Here is a 14,947-nt window from a genome sequence, read left to right on the forward strand (position 1 = left end):
GGTACCAGGGAGAAAAATTCTAAAATTATTTCCTTTTGTGTTTGAATCTCGGTATGTTTTAAATAAAATGTTTGTTCATTTAATTGATAATTCTTTCCATACTGCCTTTCAAATTAAAAAAGGATAATATTGTATGTGTTCGATTTACTGCTGACTTTTGCCAGTTTTTGTCATTACAAACATCCATGTGTGGACACACATACATGCCCCCTCAAATTATATATTTTTTACATATTTCCTATATTTTACAGTATAGCTTCTGTCTTTGCTAATAATCCTTTTAATAGTATTGTAATCCTATGTGAGGACAGAAGAAATCATGTTCATAATCAGACTAACCAATATTCAGAAATGTGTCTTGAAGTCCAGAACATCCCTGGGAGAACGTGCCTGCCTGCCATAACTGAAGCCTGGATGCCATCAGGCATCTCTTTGCATGTACCAGAGACACATTAGTGTTTCAATTGACAAGTTTGATGCCTTTTTACATATTAAGTGAACTTTGCTTTGCATTATAAATGGTGGAGGGCCAGAAATAATTTCTATGCAAGTCATGGCAATCTTCATCTACACAAGACACACTCCTATAAAATTAAAGTTCTGCTCAAATAACTTTTCTTTTGAGTGGTGATTCACAAGAGAAAGGATTTCTACTTTTGAATTAACTAGCCCTGTCCATTCAGTAACTGCTTTGGCTGAGAAAATTCATCCTTTTTGTATTTTCCAGTGTTATTTGTCTTTCAGAGATAAACAGAGAGAGAGAAGGGGAGGGAGGAATGAAGAGAAAGACTTTACAAACAAAAGGCCTGATGCAATCTAATAACCTCCCAGTCAGAAAAGGAGACAACATTTAGCAAGCCTATGTAGATATTTCAGTGTGCCATTTGCTAAGAATAAATGTTTTTATTAAATCATTCCAATAATACTGCAAAGAAGCATTATTACAGTGATAATTTAACAAAGATAAATTTACAGTTTTCAGTGCCAGTTGAAGATTTTGACATAAACTGTTTGGGACCTATTTGGTTTCAGAAAAGAGCAAACCCCTGTAATGCACAAGAGTACATTACCCACATTCCAAATTAAATGTCTCCCTGCAGCTTATGATTTCCTGAATTTTCCAGTATTCCTGTGAGGTAGAAATTAGGCAAGCAGCATTCTTGCTGCTATACTGAAAACTACAGAGAAGAAAAGACAGGGACATATAAGTTGACTTTCCTAAAATCCCCTAAACAGTAGTGAGATTACTGGAAATTGAATTTCGGCCTCCTGACTTGCCATTGCCCATATCTCTGAGCACTAAAGGTATTTTCATAAATTAAGTACAAAGAGGCTGGGTTAATGGGACCAGGGAGAAAAATTCCAAAATTATTCCCTTTTGTATTTGAATCTCAGTATGTTTTAAATGCAGTTGTTTGTTGATTTAATTGATTTTGTTTCTGCTAATACTCTCCATACCACCTTTGAAATTAAAAAAGGATATTATATCCATTCGGTTCACTGCTAACTGACTCTTTGCCAGTTTTTTTTTTTTCATTGTAAACAGACTGTTGTAATCTATGTTAATTCATATGCTGTGTTGAAGTGATTTTTATAAAATATTATCTGGACAATGTAGATGTGATATGAGAGCAATTATTGGTTTATATTTTGCAGTCACAATATGGAGCTTCAGTTTCTGCCAAGCCTGAACTGCCCCTCTTTTACACTCCTATTGATCTGGTGGACATTAGTGTAGAAATGGCCGGATTGAAGTTTATAAATCCTTTTGGTCTTGCTAGTGCAACTCCGGCTACCAGCACATCAATGATTCGAAGAGCTTTTGAAGCTGGATGGGGTTTTGCCCTGACCAAAACTTTCTCTCTTGATAAGGTAAGAAAATATTATTGAAGTCATATAAAAATGTCTTATGTATTTTAATTAAGGTATAAATTTTTTTTACCGAGAAATACTACTTATTAAACTATTTGACAAGACCTATCATTACATATTAGTCCTTAGTTTCTTTCCTTTCTGTCCCGTGGAAGGAGGGGGAGGCATGCACACATTTCTCATTTGGTATTATCTAGTCAACATCAAACATATAAATATTACAAAGTGACTTTTTCATTTAATAATCACAAACTCATGAAAAATTCTTATTTTTGTATTATTAATTGTTTCATTGTTTTTGGATGCCTCAGCTCAAAGATAGGGACACAACTGGTTTGGTTTGCACAAAATTCTGGGATTCAATTTATGTCGAAAAGAATCTCAGTGTAATTTATTGGTACTGGTAATAAGATAGATTCTTCATAAATTTTGAATACAGAAACCTTTCTCAAAAACAAATACCCTGAATTTCATTTAACATTATGACTTTGTACTCACACCAGAAGTGGATACCTTATACTTAGTAGGAAATAAACTACATATTAAAGTTGATATGGAGTCTTTAAAGTACACAAAGCATTTAAATGCATGTTTTCAAAGCAGGATGCTTTATACAACAGAGGGTTACATCCTTACATGGTTTTGAATTAGAAAACAGCAACAGACTTTAACATTTTTAGATCATTTATTGATAAATTACATATGCTAAACCTCTCAATGTATTTAATACTAACTGGTAGTTAGTAATAATTAATGTATATGAATGTGTGAATTTAGTGACTAAGAAAAGAGTATCATTATTTGAATCAGCTTTATCCTTAGGCAAAGAAAATAATAGAGAACAAACATGCCCCATTAAACACATTCTCTCTTTCTTTTTCCTCTTACTGGGATCAATAGCTGGCATTATTCTGGCTAAAACATTAAGGCTGTCTTATTCTGACAGCTTTACAAGATGCTATGTGTAAGTGTGGTCAGGAAAATCTAGAGAATTCTCAAAAGTTAGAAGAAAAACAGTGAGGTATCTAAATATAAAGATTTTTTGTATTTAGATACCCAAAGAGAAGTTATTTTTTTCAAATCAATCGACTGAATATTTAGAAATACTTTTATTAAACAAAGTGTAAAAATTAACAGAATGTACTAGATTCAGCTTTAGAATATCATGAATCAATTGTTTATAACCTTCTAGAATATTGATAGTGTATTTGTCTTTGTTTCAATTGATTCTTTAAGAATTACTGAAAAACTATAATCAAATGTTTAATCTGTTGGAGAAAACTGAGTCTCAGATAGCATTTACTGACTATATTAGTTATGCTATTAAATATATATATATGTAAACAGAAATAGGTGGCTAATTGGGCACAAATGAAGAATTATAGCTAAAAAAACTGTTTGCTGCTTTGAATTTGATATTTTCTTTGCTTGCAATAATTGAATTCTGATTAATCAGAGACATCAGTCTTTACACTGTTGGTGACATGCATTGATTTGTGATGCTGTGTATTTCAGTAACCTAGGAGCACTTGCCTTTATTAGGATCACCAGCAGAAATAAATGTGGAAGCTAACTTCTTTCTAAACCTCCAATTTGAATTTAATCTATCAATTTAGAAGTCTGTGATGCTGGTTCAAAAGGGGAGTTATGAACAAATGGAAATTAAATTTGGCACATGAAACATAACCATGTGGGGCTTTTTGGAAACCCTATTTTACTTACTTTGATGATGGGTACAACAAAATATTGTGCAGACTATTTTAAACATATTTGTGCAAATTGCAATGGCAAAAATAATGAAGCCACCTTGGGCTTATGTAATGCCATTTTTACAAAAGATTATTTTCCATACATGATTTTGCGGAGTAGTTTGTTTGCCTCATAGAGTTTTACTTTTTTTGTTTCCTTATCTGGTTCCTAATTAGTGACTAAATTTGTGAATATATAATTAATTACATCTTATGTGCTTCTTTCTATGCTTTCTTACTGATGAAATGTTGGTAGTATACAACTCAGTAGTATGAACTTTTTTTCTCCACAGCCTTTTACTAAAGACGTCTACTAAAATATTACATGTACTATACATTTGTGTAACATTATAGTATACCAATTTAGATCAGCCTTATTATAATTTATTATGCCAATTGAAGAATCTATTTAAAATGTTTTAAAATTCAAAATCTTGACATTTGAAATTTGAATGCTCTTAATATGACAAAGGTTATTCTGTGGGGTTTTGTTATCATATGAAATATTAATATTTCACAATGCAGTTTTGATGAAGTACAATTTTCCAAGCTTGCATATGATAAAGAAATTAAATGCTTACCAAGGGAGTTCAGTAAAAATTAGAGCCCTGACTGAACATCTGCTAGAAATTTTATTATCCTGTCCCACTGACAGTTTGGCTCTCTCGTTGTTTTTCTGGATTGACAGCTGAATATTGCACTGATTTCTGCAGGAAATATGTTTAGGTGAACTTTGTTTCCCTTTTTTTATTTTTTATTTTTTGGGAGTTCGGAACATGCTTTTGATTTTCATCCTATATATATTTTTTTATACTCTTGACATTTGTAGATGCCAGATTGAGGTCTAATACGCTGTAGCACCGATAGACCATTGACTTACAGTGAAATGCCAGTTGATATCTCAGTAAACAGAAATATTATTATTCTTTACTATGCAGTCTATATAAAAGCTGTATGCACTTTCTTTAAAAAGGCAAATGATCAGATTTTTAATGTCAAATATGAAAAGATCTGTTTGCTTGTGTGTTAAATAACATCAAAAATGGCTTTTATTAACTATATTCTTCCTCCTCAAATCAGTCTTTTCAAGAATGTTTCAAAATAATAGGATTGCTTTTCTTGAGATTCTATTTATGTTTTATAAACATAGTAAAGTCATATTTATAATATGGTTATAAAATTATTTTTCTATATAAATGTATATTGGCTCCAAATTTAAATTTTAAAAGGTGGGAGAGAAATTGATCAGTCAAGCTTGATTAAAGCATCATGACAAAACCGAGAAGTTCTCTGTTTAACAGGGAATATTAGAAATGATTTGAACTTCACATAAAATAACCCCTTGACCTGTGTTCACATTATATTGATAGGAAGTAGATAAAAACATTTTGTTTTCATTAATCTTGTCCATAAATTTTTTTCTCTTGGAGAGCTACACATTATATACTGCAAATCTATAACACAAAACTGCAAGTAGCATGTCTTTATTACTGCACAGATAAATAAACTAAGAAGTATTTATTTCTATCCTAAATCAAATCTAAACCCAAGCAACAGTTCACTTCATTTAGAAGCTCTGTCTATATATAGATTAACTTGTGATTGACTTTTAGTATCAAAATATATCAAATGAACAGATTTTGTTTTAATAAGTATCAAATTAGGTAAATAAGTATACGTATAATAGATCTCTCATAAAATGCTAAGAAGTAAAAACTGAAAATATTTAAGGCTCTTTTTTTGTCATCAAAGTATTTATTATAGCTGTTTCTGTAAAATATAACCTTATACCACATAGCACAAAGCTTAGTGTATAGGAGAGGTTTGATAAATGTTTCATAAATATTCTTTGGATAAATGAATAAATAGATTTTTTGGCAAGAGCATATTGATTTCTTTTTTTTTTTTTTTTTTGCCAGCATATGAAGAGACAGTTAACACATAAAACAATTGATGTTTTGAGTATTGATCTCAATCAAAGAAGAAAAGGCCAATTAAAAATTTTTCATATCCTATGTTGCTTTCTATAGTACATCTATATGTGTCTAAAAATGTAAATGTCTGTGAAATTTCTAAATGCATAGACTGTGTTTTAAGACTTAGATTGTTGAATAAGCCTTTAAATTGCAGAGAATTTTTGAGAAAACATAGTAAGTACCACACAATATTAAGAAGAGACATAAAGTAGTCATGAAAGAAGAAATGTAACCTGTTCTTGAATGTTTCTAGTGACAAGGAATACACTCCATCTTTAAGGCAATACATACAACCTGTTATGACTGTAGGAAGATCTATTTTAGAAATATGTTCCTTTTAATGACCCCACGTCAGCCTTCTCATAAGTTCCATCTATGTTTTATATATAGTCTGCCCTCTGATACATCATGGAATAAATAAGAGTAACATTAATATAAACGAATTTTTTATTTAAAATAAAATGTTGTTGTTTCCCCAAGTAGGTAAATACCTTAGAGAAAGTCTACCAAATATGGAGAAGCAGTATAGTGTGGGGAAAAGTACTTTGGCCTGAGAGGCTCTGGTTCTTAATCCAAAGCTGCTTCTAAATCACTGTCTTGGACATGTGTAATATTGTAGGTTGTTATTATTAATTACATTATTAGCTACCATATATTTAGTGCTTATGATGTATAGACTAAATGTTTTTATAAATTATTATATTTAATCCTCATAATATGCTTATAAGATAGTTTTTTTTTTTCAGATGAAATAATAGTCTGAGAAAGTTAAATAAATTGTCCAGGACTTAAAACAACAGTTATCTATTGTGAGCACATATGAGCAGTTCTTCTACTTCACAAGGTGTCTGCTGGACTCAATCATGCATTTACAGTTGGTTGTTAGGATCCCAGGAGATCAAGGTGTCCTCACTAATGTGTCTGGAGCCTTATGTGGGATTGCTATAATTGTGGAGATGGCTGAGCCCTGCTCTCTCTCTTCATCATCTCTCTTACCTCACCATGTCTTATCAAGGTGGCTGGTTTAGATTTGATAAAGCTACTTTACAAGGCTGGCAGTGTTCCAAGAGGACAAAAGTAGAAGCTAAAAGATCTCTTGACGCAAAGACTCCAAAGTATACACAGTGTTACTTCCACCATATTTTCTTCAAAGCATGTTACAAAATCAATGTATGTTCATGAAGCAGGTAAATAGCATCCACTTATTGATGAGAAGAACTATAAACTCACATAACAAAGGGACATGCATACAGTAGGGAAGGATTATTGCAGCCATCTTTGCAAATAGTCTTAACTTACCCTCTGATTAGAGTGATTCACAACCCTCCCAAATGTAAAATGTATACAGTCCTTTCCAAGACACCCAAAATAACATCTAATCATGGCATTAGGTTCAAGTTTCATTATCTGTGATCTGCATCAAGTCCAAATGCCTATGAAGTTATCTGCATTTAGTTTCTCTTTATTGAGGATTCTGTGATGTAGAAAGACATGTTTTCTATCTTCCATACACCCAACACAACATGCTATATATAGTCAAGAGAACCACAGTAGATAAAATCTCCTTTAGAAATAGGAGAAATGGAAGGCACATCGCAATCACTTGCTCATAGCAATTTTGAAATTCAGTTTGGCACATGTTTTCAGGGCCTCTTGCTCCAAGGATGGAAAATCAGGGTCCATTTTTGCTCCTTGGTAGGGGTGCCCTAGTCCATTGTTCCTGTCTACTATTGGCTCTGCCCTCTGGGCTACTGATTTTCTCCTCTGTGTTTTGTTATTGTTGTTGTTTTGTAAGTGGACAATGATGGCCCCTGATGACAGCTGAGTAGCTTTCTCAGCCTGTTCCTGCCAAAATAAAGTTATAGCACCTTATTCCTCTCTTTATCTTGAATTGTTTCTTTTAATCTTAACTCATGGTGATATTATCATGAAACTCTCTTATTTTTGAATCTGTTAAGGGCTAATTTGATGCCCAAAGTCACATCCATAATTTTTAAGCAGATTTCTTTTGTTTCTGGATGTGCCTTGCTGTTGTGATACAACATCTTTAGGAGTATTAGAAGCCCTGAGATAATCTACTAGGACCTTCCTTAGGTCTTTCTAGAGTCTTAACAAACTTTCTTACTGCAACCCCCTTGAGGTGATCTTTAAGGTACTTTATTTAGAGAATCTTTTTTCCATCTAGGAGAGACCATATAAAATATAAAGAATAGCTTATTTTCTAACCCAGTGGCCCTAGGTCCCTTGGATTTTGTCTAAGTTTTGCATAGCAAATTCAAATATAGCCTTCCTTGGCTCTTTTCTCTCTTACAGTACCTTATCATACTTGGAAACAGTCAATGGAACATGTTCAGTATTCTGTCTAGAGGTCTAGAGAGGTATTATGTTCACTTTCTGTTTTCCAAATTAAAACTGTTCACATTCTTGCCAATTGTTCTGTCACCACATAATAGAGGCCACTTTTCCAACCCTCCAATCACAATTTTCATATCACATTTTAAGCCTCTACTAACAGTTTGTTCACCATTCTTCCAGCCTTTCTAAGAGCTTACTCTTGGTTTTTGAAGGCTTCACCTGCCTCACAATACCAAATCACAGGCCACATGTTTTCTATTTTGTTATGCCAGCAAACGTAACCTATTTCAGTGTCACGTATCTATTGCTGCATATCAGACCACCTTACCAAAAACAGCAACATGTTTTCTGCTCTTGTTTCTATAGTTTGGCAATATGGCCAAGGCTCAGCTGGGTTGACTTGCCTTTGCTCCACATGGTATTAGTTGCTCTTACTCATGGATTTGCAGTCAGTTGACAGACTGTTTGGTGGTTGGCTGGTGGCTGGTCCTGGATGATTTCATTCACATGCCTGGGTCCTCAGCTGACATGACTAGGCCTGTATCTCCATATGGTTTCATCTTCAAAGAGACTACACTGGACTTGTTCACAAGTTGTCAGTGCTACCAAAAAGGCAGGAGGAGAAGTTGCAAATCCTCTTGACACCAAGGCTCAGAAGTTGCACAATATAATTTTCATTGTGTTCCGTTTGTTAGGGTAAATCACAAGACCAGATTAGGTTGTAACAGCATGGAAATGGCCCCTCTCATCAAAACACTGAAATCTACATCAGAATTTGAACCAAGGTCTATCTGATACAAATCTCTGCAATTTCCTCTATATCATGCTTTTACATAATACATCTTCTCTGGACCACATTACTTTGTCTAAAATGAAGGCAGTTTGGCTGCATTCATGTTCCTCAGAGACTTGGAGTTCAGCCTGAGCATTTATACTGAGGACTTTATACCCACTGCTTCAAACAGAGTGGCACCTATGCTTGTCTTTTGATTGAGAAATACAAATTGCACAGAAATTTTATATTTCTATGTACTATTACAGAGAGAACACAAGAGAGCATTTTGATTAAAAAGTTTCTCTGAATCTGCTGTCATCAGATGCCAATTTTTTGCCAGCCACACTGTCCCCCTTTCTAGTTCTCCAACATGGCAGCTTCCTCCCTGTCTTAGGGCCATTTTGCTTGGTGTTTGATCTGCCTGGAATGCTTTTCTCTCAGATATTTATATGACTGGCTCTTTCTTCTTAATCAATTCTCAGATCAAAAGTTACCTCCCCAGAGAAGCTCATGTTAACCATTCAAAACGCAGGCTCTCCATGCCACCTTACCCTGGTTGTTTTTTCTTCATTGCACTTATCACCTTATGAAATTGCCATGTTCTTGGTCATTAATTTGTTTGCTTATTTATGTTTTAGCCACTTGAAGTAAGCTCTGTAAGTAGAGAGATATTGTGTTTCTTGCTCACTACAGCATGCCCAGTGCCAAGAACAATGTCTGGCAGATAGAAAGGATGCAATACATACTTGTTAGATAAATGAATAATTATAGTATTCTAATTTGAACCACGATTCCACATGACAGCTCTTCAGTTACTTGGAGACAGCTCTCATGTCCTATCCATAAGCCTTTTCTTTTTCCTTTCTAAATAGTTCTGTTTTTCTTCTCATAATAAGGTTTGCAGACTTTTTACCATGTAGGTTGTCTGTTCTCCCATGTGGATTCCAAGAAACTTGTTTCAATTCACATTATCTTAATTGAGAGGAAGTTGCGCCTGCATTTGCACAAATTGCACAAATTGCTAGCACCTATCAACGAGACAAGAATTGAGGAATAACACTGTCGGGACTGTAAATGCTAACGATAATATTTAAAGTTGAAACTTTCACAAACATGTCATGTAATAATATTTTAGAGCCTGGGTAATTCTCTGTGAATTACAATACAGAACATCACAATTTATTTTTGTAACTCATTTTGGAAAGCCTTATTAGAAATAAAGATCTGGATTTTTTAAAAAGATCAAATAAAACTGATTTACTTAATTACTATTAAGAGTTTTTATATTACCTCATCATGAAAGTCTATGAAACAATAAATTAACAATAGTCCAGTTATTTTTGCTGGTATATTTCTAGCTTCTAATTTTGTATATAATATTTTCTATTTATTCCATAATATTATTTTCCTGATATATACTTATATATTAACTAAGGAATTATAATTATTAAAACAAATTCAATGTAAACTTTTTATCTGCGAGACTTTTAATATGCTAAAAACTGAAATGACTTCTGTGTACTAATAGTTTGTCATCTGGTTAGGTTCTTACTTATGACTTAGATTTATTTAAGTAAAATTCATAAAACTGGCTCATCCTCAAATTATAAAGAATTAGTTTATTAAATGGCTACAGTTTACATATAACAGTCCTATGGGAGATTTCATTCAAGTGTTCGCTTCAAGACTACTTACCAAAGTCTTCTATGATGTAATCCTCATTTCTTCATCAACAAAAGAATGTGTGTGTGCTTGCACACTCACTTGTGTGTACAGATTCAATATTGAAGCTAAATCTTGCAAGTTAGAATCTAATGGATACACCATTGTCTCTCCTTAAAGTTTTAAATCAATCTGTTTGCAGTTATACCATGTTTGCCAGGCTTAGTCATTAAATAGAAAATGTAGACTAAGTTGTTTCCAAACACAACTTAATGCATATATTTATTAAGTAAAAATCTTTTAATTGTAGCCAAAGTAATATTTTTAACCATGAAGCAGACTAATCAATTTTCCAATATAATTACTTCTTCACCACTTTCCCATTTCAGGCTGTGATTTCACACCTGTTAATTAGTTAATCATTTTGGTAAAATGGACAAGGTGAAACTCAAATAGACTTTTTAATAATACAAATTGACGTGTACAGTTTTGATCTGAGTTAGCTGGTATATGAATCTAATTTGTAATGGAAAGTACCTCTTATTCAGTTTCCTTTTTTTTAAAAAAGCAACTGGTGTCAAGGTTAATGGAAAATTCTCATAATTATGGCTAATGGAAATTTCCTTAAAGTACAATCCTGCTGTTTGAGAAACTGATTTTACCCTCATTCTGCCTCACATGATTCTTTCGTGAATTCTAAATTTAACCAGTAAAAATCTCCATATTCTGGGTATGTTTAGATGATACAATCTTTGGTTGAAATTAGTTAGATTGAATTCCATAATATCCTCCTTGCCTTTGTATTTTCTTTATTGCTTTTTAATAAGATTCTAGTCATTACTATGTAATGATATTCTTTATACTCATTTTAAATACTTTATACCATGATTACCTTACTGTCAAATTTTTATTAAAGGCATACATACATTGGCTATTTTGTTACAAGACTGACTCAGTTTTAGTAAAATTATAGTTCTCTGTATGCTCCTTTTTCTTACTTAATGTTCAAGTACCACTATTTCTGAAATGAGATGTCATAAGAAATAAAGTGTCACCAACTCAAGGAAGTTACTGGGATATTAGGGAGATATTCACTCAAACTGCCCTATCACACACCAATTACCTTTTCTTACCCCCATTGCCTTTTCTGCTTCTTTCACTTCAGCTAAGCCGATTGCCCTTTTCATCCTGCACCTCTTTATTCATTTGCATGTTTTTCTACAATATCTCATGTTCTTTGAACAGTTTCTCACTTCTCTCTTGCCAAATTTACCCTCTATTTATGTGAAAAAAAAATCTAAAAATGTCATTAAATAAAGAGCCATTTCTATGTGTCTGAGCAAGACTTGACGTATTTTGAGAGGTCTTACTAATGTCCTTTTATATATACTATTTTTCCTGTGTGTATGTGTGTGTGGGTGTGTGTGTGTGAATGTGTGTGTATGTATGGTCTTTACTTTAGAAAACTTAAACTGTAGTTCGGAAAGTATGTACACCAAAAGATATAAGATGACTTAAGACGACAGGAATTTTTAGATTAAAATGATACTTAATATGCAATATTCTTTATTTTTTAAAGAAAAATAACTTCACATTTGAACTGTCTTTATTCCAGGGAGAAGGGATAGCACCTGGATATTCATGGTCGTGAGAGAGCCAAGCATATTTAAAATGCAGGATAATGTCTCATGAAATGGTTTTAGTAGCTGTAGAGACAGTGAGAAAGAGCTATGGGGTTAGGAATTTAAATACGTTTGTATAAACAAAAGGGAACCTGTTGTTAAGAAGTTTAAGCAAATAAATTACATATTTCAATTTGGAAGACACTGCTAATCATAGTACAACTGCCATTCATCATTTCAACAATAACTTTCACTTCTCTCCTCATATAAACTCTCTTTTCTGACAAAACTGGTTTAATTACCAGGTTTATGTTTGCATCATCCATACCTGAATTTCACCATTCTTTATCCATAGGAAGACATTTATTGCTATTGAAGTATTTAAAGGCCAGTGACCACCCAAGTCCTCTGGAGCGATATTAACCAATTGTTACCTTCCCTCCATTGTCTGAGCTCTTACAGAATTTTATTCAATGGATGTAAAAGGGAATGGATTCTTTCTAAGCTCTAACCCCCACTCCCCTTTCCTGAATAGAAGCCTTTGGAAATCAGATCTTGTTTCCACCAGGCCCTGCAAATGTAATCGGCAGATACCTACTGACTGACTACCTCCCTCCTCTTATATACCAGGCTGTTTTATTTTGGAATGTAATATGTTGTTCAGCAATATCATGAATTTTAAATTGATAAATATTACTACCTCTTGAAGAGTATTTTCATTTTCATGGATGAATATAATTTTGTACAACTATAATATTCCTCTTTAGGAGGGAGACATACTTTTGTTTACACTAACTTTTGTCTAATGGGTACCTTCAAACATTCTTCAAAAATACTTCCCATCACTTGGGAACTCTTCCCTATGGTGTTTTTGAATCTTTGGTCATAGCTTACTCTCTAGGAAACTACTAGGAAGCTATTGAGTTACTTAGCTTTTCTCTGCTGCAACACATTTGCCTTTCCAAGGGACAATATTGAACTTAAGGCAACTTCACATTCCTTATGTATATATGGGTCCCTTCATTGGTCCACAGGAAAATCTTACATTTTCTTTCCGCTGACAAATTCTAGGAATACAGGCTACTTTCTGTACAGTTGCCTCTCTTTTAGCTCATCTTTCAGCAACAGATAACTCAGACCTTACCTTTTGTATACATCAATCAGAGTAGGACACTGTATACGGTGCACTCTCCAAAAGAGAAAATAACAAAACTGCGGGGAACAGAAATAAAGTGCTCTGAGGGGTCCCTTTTAAACTCTCTAGGGATTTGGGATGACAGTGGGCCTTATATCATCTCAGAAGCAGCCCCAAAGAAACACTTCATAATGTCCAACACCCCTAATTTTTTTTTAACATTTTGTTTCCATATTGGAGTGAAGGGTCTAACAGTTTCCTAAGCATATTTTTGTCATCTACTTGAACATTTCTGTAAGGGAAAAATTTATTTTTGTGATTTATCTCAGTGCCCCTAAAGGTCTCAGCCAAAATTTATATTTTAATATTCTGTTGCCTTAGCAATATCTATATTGAATTTTAATTATTGACATTAAGTATATGAAAATGCATTATTTAAAAACACTTAAATTTCATTCAACTATTCTTATACAGAGATTTCTTCCTGGGTTTTTTGGGTAACATGTAATTTCTTGATATGGCAGCAGGTTTTAGTCCCGATCTTCCAAGAAACAGTTGCCAAGATGGAATTAAACTAAACATGCATGGATTTGATTAGGTGAAATAGTTGTGGGAGACAATGTGGAGGGGGTTGAGGAGGACTGGGAGAGCCATAAGACAGCAATAGAAGTCAAGCCGTAAATTGAGGAGAGAAGAAAGAAGGGTTGAGTAGGAGCATCATAGAGTGTCTTGCAGACCAAGAAAGCTTCAGCAAAGCCATCTGGAGTCTTCGTGTCTCTCAGGAAGGGGACTGCTTAGTATCTCTGCCCCGCTCAGTCGCTGGCTAAGCCACAGGAAGCATGGCTGCAACGGAAATGCAAGGGTGGATTCATTTGCAGAGCAGCAACTGGGGTCCTTGCTCAGTTATACTCCCAGTAGTTGGAGTTATGTGAGATTACCACAAGGATATTTGGATATTTTACAGTACTCAGCATAAGGTAAGCAGCCACTTAGTATGTGGTTTTAAATTGGGGCAATAAGCAAACATTGGCATGATATTTGGACATCTTCTGTTGATCAATATAAAGAGAAATACTATTGTATAGACAACAGAGATCCACAGGTAAATAAAATGGATCCAAAGATTCTCTTATTAAGAATTATAATATGAAAAGAGAAAAACAAGCCTGTGTGCAGAAGGCTAGAGAGGCACAATATACTTTTAAGTTTTAAATTATGGTTTTCACAGTGATTCATGCTAGTTATTATTGAAATGTTACAATTGTCTCCCTTTGTTTTGAGAAAAGTGTTGAGGGTCACCTCTTTTGTAAGTAGTGTGCCTGTTAATAAATTAGTTAACTTACCTAAACTTCTACAAGTTCAATTACAAAATAAGATCATAATACTAGCTCTGCCTTTTTACAGTATTCTAATGATGTTTAGATTGAATTTTTTTAATAAAAGATATTAAAATGATTTATAACATGTAAAACACCCTGTCAATAAAAATTATAATTGCTGTTACCATTATCCGTATGCCAGACTAAAACATTAATAGTTATATGATCAGTTATTAAAGGGTAGAACCATCTCCACTGGTACCAGCCACATCACAGCCCCCATCATTTCTCATGGAATACTTACCAGCCTCCTAAAAAAAGTCTTGCTGCTTCCACTCGTATCCTAAATTCCAGCCTCCGCACCACAGCCAGAGTGGTCTAAGAGATGTCTCTGACATCTTAGATTGTGGCTCTTTGCTTAAAACATTTCAATGGGTTCTCTTAGCTCTTAAAATAAAATCCAGAATCTTTGTACAAATCAAA

At 33.6% G+C, this 14,947-nt stretch overlaps 1 protein-coding gene across 3 annotated transcripts in view; it reads left to right on the forward strand.

Annotated features, from left to right (window-relative positions):
- The window catches only part of DPYD (dihydropyrimidine dehydrogenase), an 865,822-nt gene that overhangs the window by 441,346 nt on the left and 409,529 nt on the right, over nucleotides 1–14,947 (forward strand). For all 3 annotated transcript variants that reach the window (XM_012458470.2, XM_012458472.2, XM_012458471.2), the window contains one exon: nucleotides 1,657–1,872. In XM_012458470.2, coding sequence (XP_012313893.2) covers nucleotides 1,657–1,872 — 216 coding nt within the window. The remainder of the gene's footprint in view (nucleotides 1–1,656; nucleotides 1,873–14,947) is intronic.

This window comes from Aotus nancymaae, unplaced genomic scaffold, assembly GCF_030222135.1.
Source record: "Aotus nancymaae isolate 86718 unplaced genomic scaffold, 86718_ANA_hifiasm-v0.15.2.pri h1tg000103l, whole genome shotgun sequence".
Classification (NCBI taxonomy): domain Eukaryota; kingdom Metazoa; phylum Chordata; class Mammalia; order Primates; family Aotidae; genus Aotus; species Aotus nancymaae.